The 13,250-nt window shown below is 41.0% G+C and overlaps 1 protein-coding gene across 1 annotated transcript in view; it reads left to right on the top strand.

Annotated features, from left to right (window-relative positions):
• Positions 1-13,250, top strand: part of si:dkey-192p21.6 (uncharacterized protein LOC565246 homolog) — a 163,991-nt gene that overhangs the window by 140,124 nt on the left and 10,617 nt on the right. The window contains exon 15 of the mRNA XM_055661723.1: positions 7,257-7,334. Coding sequence (XP_055517698.1) covers positions 7,257-7,334 — 78 coding nt within the window. The remainder of the gene's footprint in view (positions 1-7,256; positions 7,335-13,250) is intronic.

The raw sequence follows: 13,250 nt of genomic DNA, 5'->3' as shown, positions 1-13,250 counted from the left end.
AAATTGTATGACCAAAGGAGCAGGAATTAGTTGCCTTTACCTGTGTAGGAAGGAACTGCGGATGCTGGTTTAAACCGAAGATAGACACAAAATGCTGGAGTAACTCAGCTGGCCAGGCAGCATCTCTGGAGAGAAGGAATGGGTGACGTTTTGGGTCGAAGGGCCTCAACCTGAATCGTCACCCATTCCTTCTCTCTAGAGATGCTGCCTGTTCCGTTGAGTTGCCTTTACTTTACTATTACAAACTAACTACACATAATGCAGGTTTTGCTTGAATAATCTGCACTTTTATTAGAAATAACATGTAATTATTTTGCAACCATCCCCCCAAAAAAATGCAATCGCAAAATGCAATATAGATTTGCATTATTGTATGACTTTATTTTTCTAGATTATGGTTACTGATGCAGTCAGGGTTTTGAAACCATTCTTCCCATGATATCCATTGATAAATACATTCAAATAACAGAGCAGCTGGGGTCTGGAGCCATTTGCAGGGAAGTCCTCAGAAGTAGCCAGCTTATTAGAAAGCTGAAATATGTCAATCAGCACCCTGTTATAAAGGATATAATGAAATGGATGCTTTTCAGGCTGTTGTGACTTGCTTTGGAAATGCTGATGGTCGGTGGTGAAATGTCCTGTGATTGATGATGGGTTGTGGCCTTAACAGCAGCTGGTGACCATGTGCTGTTCTCACCCTCCCCTGCACTTACTGGAACACACAAGTTTAGAAAACGAACCCTCATCGCTGCAGAGTGCACAAACCTGTCAATCCACCTTTCACTCACATTAATAAATATTCAACTCTACAACATGCATTAAGAATATTAATTCTCTATTGTATTTTACCCAGATCAAAGACAACACTTTTCTTTTCAATCAGTAATGGATTCCTCAACCAAATGACTTGGTGGGCAGAGATTTGGCCCACCATGGATGTGGAATATTAAGAAACATCTGCTTGAATTTATTTCGGACAGCATCCAAACACAAATACAATTTATTGCGAAAATTGTGAATGGGATAGGTTTGGAATTGCTCAAATACCAGACAGTTAATACAGCGACCCAACTTTTACCTCTGTGTGGACTTATGCTGCAAAGGTTTACAGTAACTCTGGGAAAGTACAGGGAAGGAGAACATGTTTACAACTCTTTCAAAGAGCTGGTCTGGGGGCAAGATGCTGACACCACCCGCTACACTGCAATTCTGCAGTGACATTATTCAACGCAGGAGAACAGGCATTGTTATGGATATTACTTGACTAGCCCAGCCCATGTTGGACACTAAAATAAAATAGTGGGTCTTTCATGTTTCCCTAATCAACTAAAGGTAGTGTTAAAATATTTTGGCATCTCTAGCAATACTCTTCTCCCATGGGATTGTATTGTAGTGCCAGCGCACACTCAGTTTTTTGAAGTAGGGCTTCAAACATTAGCGGTACATCTAAATCTTGGCCACACAGATATCATAAATGAATACATTTCTCACAGGGAAAGCGAGCAAATTAGTTCATTCAGCTTGCTTTGAATTATAGACACAAAAAGCTGGAGTAACTCAGCGGGACAGGCAGTATCTCTGGAGAGAAGGAATAGGTGACATTTCGGGTCGAGACCCTTCTTCAGACTGAGAGTCAAGGGAGAGAGAAACTAGAGACATGGAAGAGTAAGGTGTGAAAACGAGAGATCAAAGGGATATAGAGATGGATCATTATTAGCTGAAGGGAAGGTGACAATGAGGCATACAATCAGTAAAATTTAATCAGGAGGACAGTGAAACTAGTCAGAGAACTAGGATGGGGCAGGGATGGAGAGAGGGAAAGCAAGGATTACTTAGAGAAGTCAACATTCATACTGTTTGGTTTTAAGCTTTGAATTATGTTATGGTCCTTTGTAGATGGAATACCTCCTACAATATTTTAAGGAGAAATTTCTGCAGGAGGAATGAAAAGCTGTGCCAATCCACCTATTTCTACATCTCTTGTTACGGCATTTGTTTGGAAGATATTTAAACACTGTTGCACAGTAGAGTTTAAGAACATTTTGGTTTAAATTACGTAATTGAACCTATAAACTGTGTTTTAAAATGATTGACCTTAAATTCCTGCAATGCTTAGGTACATGACACACGAGAGCCTTGTTGTTTTTCTTTTCCTGCGGTTGAGATAATAGGGTTTACCTTGGAAACGTTTATATTGATTAAAGCTAAGATCTATGATGAAAAGATCTATTTATCCTAATGGTTATAAAAGTCCAAAACTGTTTGGACAGTTTTACAAGGAGAATCTGGTGAATTACTCTTGGCAATAGTTGCCTTTGAGACCAGTATTATTGTAATATATTGGATATTATTCAGTCAATGTCTGCTTCCCATTCTTAATAATGTCCTTAATGTTAGACTACACACACAATATATTGTACATGTAAAAAAATAATTGACTCAGTGCCTTTTGCAGCCCTTCCAGGATGTCCCAAAGTGCTATACAGACAGTGGATTCTCATTTCATGTGCAGTCACTGTGTTGTCATAGTTTAAGGTATAGATCAAATAATGAAAGACCTAGATGGAGTGGATGTGGAGAGGATGTCTCCAGTAATGGAAGAGTCTAGGAACAGAGGACACAGTCTCAGAATAAAAGGATGTACCTTTAGAATGAAGATGAGCAGGATTTTTTTTGCCAGAGGGTGGTGAATCTGTGGAATCCATTGCCACAGATGGCTGTGAAGGTTGACATTGGGTAGTTTTATAGCAGAGATTGCTTGGTGTCATAGGGTCTGGGGAGAGGCAGGAGAATGGGGTCGAGAGGGAAAGATAGATCAGCTATGATCAAATGACAGAGCAGACTCGATGGGCTAAATGGCCTAATCCTCCTCCTATGTATTATGGTCTTATGTTAAAAATCTTTATCTCCAATCATTGTAAGATGGTTCAGTCTAATAACACATCCACTGAGTACAAAATGCTTCAAGTTCGATCCAGAAGCGTAACGTCACATCAGTTGAAGACTACAATTGATCTTGATTCTGATGTTATGTCATCGGGGAATCATTGGTTAAATATAAGTTCAGAAAAGACATTTCGTTCCAAGATCATTTACCATCTGTATTGCCAACCGCTTAATTCCTTGAAGGAAATATGCCACATGAGAAGCTAATTTAAATAAACTTTCCACGTTATTCTCTCCTCTGTTTTTAACTAATTTCACTCTTTGTTGAGAAATTCCATCTCTGAACAAAGCAACTCTTGATTAGTCATGAAGATAAATACTGCAATGTTGAACACATGAATTCATATCCCAAAGCATTCAGGATAAAATATTTATGGGAGCTTGGTGGTGGGCTCACTTTGGTTTGGGTGAAAGCTCAGGCATTCTGTTTTTGAGTGTTTTCTGTTCTCTGATGTATTTAATATTATTTGAGGGGACTATCTACAGCCTAAGTGGCCTAAGTGGGAGCTAAACCATGTGACTGGGTTACTGGCCATGCAATGGTGTGGCCCTTGCTGCAGTTATCTCACAACTCCAGCAACCTGGTTTGATCCTGACCTTGCATGCTGTTTGTGTGTGGAGTTTTCCTGTGACCATGAGAGTTTCCACCAGTCTCTTCCCACATTCCAAAAATGCAGTCCTTACATCACAAGATTAGAGATTGTTCAGCCAGAGCTGAACACACATCTCGGCATCTGCATACAATGGTGTCTTGCGCTTCTTATGCTTCTTGTGCATAGTGGTGGAAAGATTGGCGGAAACAGGGCGCGACGTGAACGCTCTTTCTTTGACCCCAAACATGCAGTAATAGGTTAATTGGTGCTGTGAAATTGTCTCTTAACACAGGAAAAAAAAACAAGACCCCAGTGCAAAACACAATAAAAAAAACAAAACAAGCCGAAGATAGTGTGGGACGTGGTCCATTGTGTTCTGTTGTTGGGGTAGGGTTGGTTGTGTGGGCTGATTGCAGGAAAATAGCAGTTCCTGAACCTGGTGGTGTGGAATTTCAGGCTTCTGTGCCTCCTGCCCGATGATAGCAGTGAGAAGAGGGCGGGTGGTATGAAAGGTGCCTTATGGAGCCTTTAATTCACAGGTGCGGAAAGAAAAGTATTTTATTTGTGGATGTTGGCTGTGTGTGATTGACAACTTGCAGTACGCTACTGTTCTCCTGGGAAATGAATGCAACGTGTTGATCCAGTAATGAGTAAACTTCCAGGCAGAAGTTAGTTGCTTCCTGTGTGTACCAACATTACCATTACCATTAAACAAGGTTGGCTAAATTGAATTTCACGCCTTCGGTAGAAATACTTACAGGTAAAAATTGTCAAGACAATTGTAATAAAAACTGAAAATGGTAAAAACTCCCAGAAGTGTTATTGACCTGAAATCTTGGCACTTTCTCTATTCCAAGGCAGCTTTCTTACCTGCTGAATGTCCCCAGCACTATCTGTTTTTTATTTCAAACCTGCAGTTTTTTGCTTTTCATTCACAAACCTCTATTTTTGTTTGATCGATGGTTTAACAGACAGACACCTAATCTTGTGTGTGGTGTCAGAAGTCTGTAGTTCCAGGTCTACCGTGAAATTGAGTCTACAAGCAGGAATGGCATGAAGGGGAGCTGCATACTGAGCATATTTTGCAGATAAAGTGTAAAACCAAGGTCTCCTAACCAACAACCAACACATCTGTCTGGCTGTCTAGTTGTTTGTTTATTTATTTTCTTCCTCTTGGACTATTTCGCCCATTTCTCCCCTTCCCCCTCCCCCCCCATCATCTTCCACCTATATTTCTTCCTCTGGTTTTACAATTTTCTCCTTCACAAGTTTTGTCTTTTCAGCCTTTGTCCAGCCACCTGCCAATCTAAACCCTCCTTCATCTGTATCCACCGATCACTTGCCATGCTCTGTCCTGTCCCCAGCTGGCTTTGAGATTTTTCCCCCTTAAGGGCCTGTCCGACTCAGGCTATTTTTAGGCGGCTGCTGGCGACTGTCAGAGTCGTAGCAGTCACTGAAAAAACGCGACTGGACCCCCTTTCGACATAAAATTTGAAATAGAATCATTACTTTAACAACAAAACAAAAACGAAGTCAGCACAGGCGACAACCTACGTTAACCTGGCGACAACTACAACAGCACCTACGTCAGGAGAAGTCAAGCTACGTTCATTGGCATCAAACCCACTGTCACCGACTGTCTCCGAAAATGTTTCAACATGTTGATAATCCAGCGGTGACCAGAAAGACGCTTCGGCTCTTTGGGCGACTGAGGAGACCATACAGGCGACAACCCGGCGACCATGTGGCGGAAGCCTAGTGGCCTAAACAATTGCCTAAGTGGGACAGGCCCTTCTTCCATCACAGTTAGTGTGAAGAACCTGACCTTCAGCGGCAATGAACAAGATCCAAAATGACACACATCCATGTTCTCCAGCAACGCTGCCTGACCCACCGAGTTATCCAGAACTTTGTATTTTTTTTTGTTTGAGCTTGCTTCTGCAGTTCTGGTCCAGCATATTCTCAGAAAGCAGTGGGATCCAGTTCCTGTTCACTTTTGGCTCTCTATCAGACTGAGACAAGGCGTTGAATATATTAATTGGACACAAAAGAAGGAACTAAATCCCCCCCTTCTAAAAGCTTGCAGTATGATTATTAAAAAGTCACGAAAAGAGAAAGTAAGTGAGCATTAGAACCCCAGTCCAGAGTCTCCTGCAGAGTTTAACTAAAGTCCGATAAGCCATTAGGAGTTCATCACATTCTGCCATGGATTCTCTTGTTAATCAACTGATAATTATTTCTCAATGAGCTTGCAGTATTGACGTCACAATCATTAATCCTGTAGTGTGAATATGTGCACATGCCAATGACATGGAGAATATTGGCATTTAGCCCAGAGCCAGACAAAGAAAAACCCCATCAAATTATAACGGGGGATCATAATAAAGAAGCAATGTGATTTTGAATGAAATAATTGAATTGATGTGGAGATTGTAAACCAAGAGGTATCATGACCTCTTCTAGTTTATGTGGTTTCTTCAATTTTTGCCCTGTATTTGTTCCCAGTGAATCCCCACTGAGCTTTATAAGGATCAACAAATTCCATTTACTCAACTGCATTCAAGTTATCAAAATTAAACTTTATGTGGCCATCTGATGTCACGGGAGAACTGATTAGATAGTCTACAGGACAGGGCACCACTGGCAACAACCTTGATGGTGCAGGGAGGTTTGCAGTGCGATGCTCGGTGTCTGAGGAAGAATAGGATTTGAATTAGACTTGGATAGGTTACAGGAGATCTCTTGCTCTCCAGGGTCCACCAAGTGTATTGTGTAGGAAAGAACTGCAGATGCTGGTTTAAATCAAAGGTACTGGAGTAACTCAGTGGGCCAGGCTGCATTTCTGGAGAGAAGGAATGGGTGTTGTTTTGGGTCGAGACCGTTCTTCAGATTGACAGTGTAACACGTCTGAAGAAGGGTCTCGACCCAAAACGCCACCCATTCCTTCTCTCCAGAGATGCTGCCTATCCTGCATGAGTTACCCCAGCATTTTGTGTCTATCTTCCATAAAAGTATTTTTCAATCAAGTCTCGCTGACCTACGAGTAGTGTCATTCAGCGAAGAGGTCATGAAAAGTGCCCCACTCGTAAGTAGGTTAAAACTCTATAAATGGCCTGTGTATGTGTCTTTGGATAAGGCTGGAGCTTTTCTCTGAGGTGTTGGTTCTTCTAAAACGGCTCCTATCAGTGTGGCATCAAATATAGAATTCTGTGATGTTGACTGTGATGATGGGTGAACGACTACGCACAAACAATGCTGCATGGGTTTGACAAGCTGCAGCTAAATTGTGTGTATCTTGAAGAAATATCAGCCACTGACCACTGAGAGCTAGGAACAGCCAAATTAATTTTGTTATGGATAATTAATAATCATGGCGCTAAAGTCGTTTCTGCCAAAATATCTGGGATGAAATGTGTTTAAAGTCGAGATTGCAAAAAGAAAATTGGAAAACACATTATGTGCCCCAATCACTGTTGATTCTATCATTGTCTGGACTAAAGGCTATAAATCACAGTGTAACACAGCTGAAACATATAGGACAAGAAACTGTCCCTCTGTACATTTAGGCTGCATCTAAGTTGCTTCACTCAAACAATGGTGCTTTAAAATTCAGGACCTTTCAACTGCCCAAGTGTCTAACTCCGATTCCAATTCCTGAACACCTCTGCTGGATATAATCACTGATTTGTTTTTTTTCTCTCTTCATTCTCCGCATAGGCTGGAAAGATCATTCTTGCATATCGTCCGAACAATTTCAGCATCCTCAAGCGGTTTCTGATCTGGGCCCTTTTATTGGTGAGTAAAGTTAACTGCTTCCAGAACAAGCCACTGAAATAATTGAATTACGTGGAGTTGCAAATGATTTTCAAAGGCAGCAAGATCAAGTTAATTGTCTACTGAAGCGAGCAGAAACTGCTCATATTTTTTGGTTAGAAATTATGGGGGACTTGTTTGGATTATTAGGAAGGTTTGAATAATCTGGGTTGGTGGTTAAATACAGAGCAGATAAAACTGCATGCTCAAAATGCCATCTTTTAGATGAGACACTAAAGTGAGATCCCATTAGTCTGTGCTTGGGGTTAGAGATCCCATAGTGGATCACTAATGGACCAAAAATAAAAGCCCTTCCCCATGCAGCACCCCCAACAACATGTTACTTCTAAATTCATTCATATGATCTTTGTGGCTTCCCACTCTGCATAGAATGATTACCTCAATAGCAAAAGTCAAGCTACTCAAAGTAAATAATTGCATTCAAAGTTACTTGTGGCTTTTTGAAAGAGGGAATAAAAGTTAGTAAGGTTAGATTCTTTAAGTTTATTTGTCAATAGTTTCCGACAATTTGTTTTGGATGCAGAAAGAATAAAACGGAATAAAATGTTAAATAGAAATTAAGCTGTGGAGGGAATCTGCATTGTACACTACAAGTTTTTTAATAAATCAATTATCTGTGGTCACTAGTTCAACTAGATAACTATTCTTCAATAGATGAGAGAAGATCGAAAGAAAGATAGAATGACATGTAGTAATCACACCCAAATGAAAATGTCAGTGAATTATTTTAACATTTAGTCATTTTCTTTGCAATGGGACCTCATGAATAATGGTGAGAGGAAGGACTAAATTGGATGGGAACGTTGTAAAAGTTCCTGCTGCTTGTAGAATAGAACGGGTGGCCCTTTATTGTCTGTGGGACCACCAGAACTGTCCTTCTGAAAACACAGGGGCATTGATTTAAACTATGTACTGTGCAGACCTGCACCCGAAAGTGGAGTCTGATTCTTTCTCATCAAACAGGTGAAAATCCCAGACACATCCCACGACAAACTGCAGTCTCCTGTCACTTTGTCCTCTGTACCTTACACACAGATGTACAGCCTCCACACAGTGCGTGGTTCAAGTCAGCACAGCCTTGGATGATTCACAGACAATAGGAATTTGTTTTCAATCAACCTTTCGCTGTTTACCTATTCCCCAATCATAAGCAAAGGCTCCCATGTTCCAAAAGTTAATGGGTGGCGGGTTGAGATCCGTTCCCTTAAATTGATGAAGCCAATTTTCAGAAAGTGATGATGTAATGATTTACAACCTGCCTCCGGAGCATTTCCTATGTCTGCACAGAACGTTTTAACTTGTGCATTGAATCCATCTGAGATTCATTGAAAATTGTGCTGTCTCAGTGGTACTTACAAAGAAGTGTACATCCGATGGCAGGCCAGGAAAGAATTCATTACCTTTTTGTCCACTAGATTACCAAAGCCACAAGGGTACAATAAATACATTGAGATGGCGACTTACATGCTGATCATTTTCAGGTTCCGGAGGTGAATGGACAGTTTTTTTTATCAACACTGCTTCGCCTCCTTAACTATTATAGAGAGAAGAATATTTTCACTCAGTCTGGGGAGATTTCAACAAAATACCACGTCCTGGCAAACAACACCAGTCAGTTGTCTAATAACATAAATTTGTACTGATTTAAAACATTGAACAATACGGGCATTTTAGAGAAGGCATTCCAAAGCTTGGGATCAAGACAGCTGAAAGTGATGGAATTAATTAAATTGGGAATTAGCAAGAGGGTAAGTCAGTGGAGCAAGGAGAACCTCAAGAATTGAGGACATTAGGTAGATAATGAGGGCAAGGGTGTGAAGTAATTTAAAAACCAAGAGACCATCAAATTAAAGGATAAAGGAAAATATCTTTTACATTATTTGTGGCGAAAGCAACTGATTTTTTTGAAACTTTGTGCGGTAAGATTCATTAATATGTCACCAGATTGTGTGCAGATTCCTGACTGTGAATGCTGATTGCAGGACTTTTATATCACATAGAATAAACAATGCTGTGGCTGTGACTTGAAAAAATCAGGGCACTGTTGTGCTTGAGTTATCTACGGAACTACCATCCACCTGTAAACTCAATGGTACTTTATCATCGCTTGGAAGTGGCACAGTGGTGCAGTGGGTAGAGTTGCTGCCTTACAGCCCCAGACACCTGGGTTCCATCCAGGCTACGGGTGCTGTCTGCATGGAGTTTGTACGTTCTCCCCGTGACCTGCGTGGGTTCTCTCCGAGTGCTTCGGTTTCCTCCCACACTCCAAAGATCTACAGGTTTGCAGGCTAATTGGCTTGGTAAAATTGCAAATTGGCCCTAGTGTGTAGGATAGTGCTGGTGTGCGGGGTGATCGCTGGTCGATGCGGACTCGGTGGGCCCAGGGGCCTGTTTCTGCACTGCACCTCTAAACTAAACTAAACTAAAAATGTACAGTGAGAATGGTGCACACTTGCAAAAACATGTAACCCCATACTTGTCAACAGTTTACCGCCATATAGAATCTGAGGGGAAAATTGACGCTTGCTTGAGTAATTTGTCTAGAATTTCAATCAAACAGCACCAGTTTGATTAGACCCATGAGTTTAAACATTGAGCTAAACTGGAATAAATTACATCTGTGACAATTTTGAAGGTCAGATCATCCCAGTGATGAAAATCACTGGGGCACTTCCTTATACCAGTTGTGACTCCAACACAATTTCTCTGTCAGGCAGAATGGGATTCTATCTTTTTGGAGCATCATCAGGGAGCTGGGAACTGGACTCATGTTGCCCATGGGGTGCTGTTCATCAACCACTTGTTGACAACCTGGTCCTATTCCCTCGGTGCCAATCTGGACCCTTGGGCCCCTTCAGACATACAATATCCTGGCACAAAATGCTGGAGTAACTCAGTGGGACAGGCAGCATCTCTGGAGAGAAGGAATGGGTAATGTTTCGGGTCTTCGATTTAAATCAGCATCTGCAGTTCTTTTCTACACACTCTCACCCCATGATCCTGCCAACCTGTGACACCTATTCCACAATGAATAGCTGTATGACTGTATACGTACTGTACGACTGTATAACCATGCCTGATGCACTGAATGTTTTCTGCGTTTTTTGTTATAATTGCAGACTTCCAGCAATCATAATTTTTTTTCTCAACAGTTTGGGTAAATTGGATAAACTTTAAACAGAAACTGATATCAGATTTTAAACTCTGATTCAAGTTGAACCTCCTCTCAAGTTTAAAGTGATTTTCTGCACTGGACCTTAACCCTCATCATTTCAGGCAGAGTGAAGCATCACAGAAATCAACTGCTGATTAAAATCTTCCTTGCCTAGATGAGAATTCTCTAAATGTGCTTTCTCAGAATTTAACCAAGAGCAAAATTCTATGGAAAAATGCTTAACATTTCCAATTGACAAAGTCAATTTTCCTGGAACACTAATCCTTTTTCTAAGTGCACCTTGTCCAGAGAAAACACTGAAGTACTTCAACCCATTTCACATGAAACAGTTGCTAATGGTTTCAGTTTATGTTCGTTTGCTTTGCAAGCTGCTCGAGGAGCCCAGTTACTGGGATATATTTGTGTGGTGTGCGCAACATTATGCAAAGCCTCTCAGAGGATTTTAGCATCCTTTGTCTATTTTCTTCAGAGCTTTGTCAGTTCTACAGATTCCATGTAGGAGCCAGAATAACTCCTGGATTCGTTGAAAGCATTGCATCTCAGATGAAACAGATAAAGAAACAGACTTACATTTTCACATTAAAATTAGAAAATCCTGAATATACTTTGCTGGTCAGGCAGTGTCCATAGAGAGGGAAACAAAAATGATGCTTTTGGACAAAATTTACAAGAATGATAAACGAGGACACATGTATCAATGAAGGATGAATCAACCAAGTCTCTCTTCTCTTAGAAGAAAGCCAATGGTGAATGAATATAATGATGATATTTCTCCATAGTGCAATGCAGAGAGAATGTTGTGGGCAAGGACACTTGAGACCGTCACTGTAAGACATTTGACAAGAATGCCATTAGGGGATTCACGAGAAGGCTGATGAGAATGTGGAACTTGATCCCACATGAGTGGTTGAGGGGTGAAACATTCAAGGGGAGGCTGCACCAGCATACTAGGAAGAAGAGAATAAAGGAGCACGCTGATACATGTAGACCAGTGGTTCCCAACGTGGGGCGTACGCCCCACAGGGGGGCAATTTGATTTTTAAGGGGGGCAATTGAGCGCGACTGAGGAGGTCTGGGTCCAAATTTTCGATTTTTATTTTTTTGGATTTTCCATACATATTCCATATGTAATTTATGTTTCAGATGTTATTTTGAGTAAATAATTTTTTTTGGGTAAAAAAGGTCTTTATTGTGTAAAATTACATAATCACCGCGCCATCGCTCTTCAAGCACGTCGCACGAAGCGCGCGAGGTCATGTGAGAACCTTATTTATTGAATTGGATTTAGAAATGCGATTCAAAGAGCTTTTGCTAAGTTACCCTTATAATATCTATTTCCTCCGTTTTCTCTCAAGGGAAAGCAAGGGGAGGCATCAGGATTTTAGAGGTGATTAGGTGGGGCATGGCCAAAAAAAGGTTGGGAACCACTGATGTAGATGATGAAAATAAGAGTCTTTGCTGGAGCATAAAGGCTGCCCTGGACTGCTTGGGCTGAAGTGTTTGCTGCTGTATCATATTTACTGTATAACCCAATATACCCCTCAGCTTCCCCTTCCCCATGGCCCCCTCAACACTCAAGCACCAAACCCTGGAGATCAGATCAATGATTACATCCTTCCAACTACCAAACACTAATCTCAAAGAAAGTGCAGTTTTAATAATCCCCAGCTGGGGATTCTCTCTCTTGCCCGTAACCCTCCCAGCTTTAGACTGCTCTGATTACCGAACACACTGGCAGAGTTCAGGAAGTTGAGGATTTTCCTACTGGAAGTCTGACCCAGCTTGTGGACAACCCTCTTTAGCCAGAGGGTCATTAATCTGTGGAATTCATTGCCACAGAGGCCAAGTCAGTGGATGGTTTTAAGGCAGAGATAGACAAATTCTTGATTAGAATGGGTGTCAAGGGTTATGGGGTGAAGGCAGGAAAATGGGACGAGGAGGCAGAGATCAGCCATGATTGAATGGTAGTGGATCGATGGGCTGAAGGGCCTTATGCTACTCCTATCTTGTGAACTTGTGATAAGGGCGCAAAAGCAAAGAGTTTGTTGGCTCACCCTAAAGTGACTGTTTAACACATTTTTTGCCAGTGTTGTCCAAATGATCAACCATTATGTGAACAGGTCTCCTAAAGTTTATCCTGCATTGCTTGCTGTTTTTGTTTTCTCCAAGGATAAACAGATATCCACTTACAGTAGTTTTGTGGCTCCTGACATCCTTGTCAACATTTCTCACATAAAAACTGGCCGTTCGTGTTACTGCTTTCCATGAGATCTTTTCACTTGCAAAATGAACCTTGTCAGTTGCCTGGAGTCCCAGTATCTTTATATGAAAAGTATTTTAAAATTTTAAATGAATTGCTTGTTTTTCTGAATTAAAATTGTGGGTCTGTCGAGAAATAATTGAAACAAATAATTGTTCGACTGGCAAATGTAATTACAGAATGGTTCATGCTAATCTGTCAAAGCTTGCTTTCAAATCTTCAAGCCGGTGAAATATGGGCTGGTGTCTCATTATTGTTTCACGTCACCAGCTGCGATGCTTTGTCACTAATGTAAACTAACAGCACAAGGATAGATTCAAACCCGATTCACTTATAGGACAAATGCTGAATGACAGCAACAGGATACACAATAGAAAAAATACAAAAGGCACTTTATCCGACATGTGATTTTTCTTTTAAAAAGATGAGAATTGTCTGATTA

The sequence above is a fragment of the Leucoraja erinacea genome, chromosome 34, assembly GCF_028641065.1.
Source record: "Leucoraja erinacea ecotype New England chromosome 34, Leri_hhj_1, whole genome shotgun sequence".
Lineage (NCBI taxonomy): Eukaryota > Metazoa > Chordata > Chondrichthyes > Rajiformes > Rajidae > Leucoraja > Leucoraja erinaceus.
This window is presented reverse-complemented; position numbering and strand designations above follow the sequence as displayed.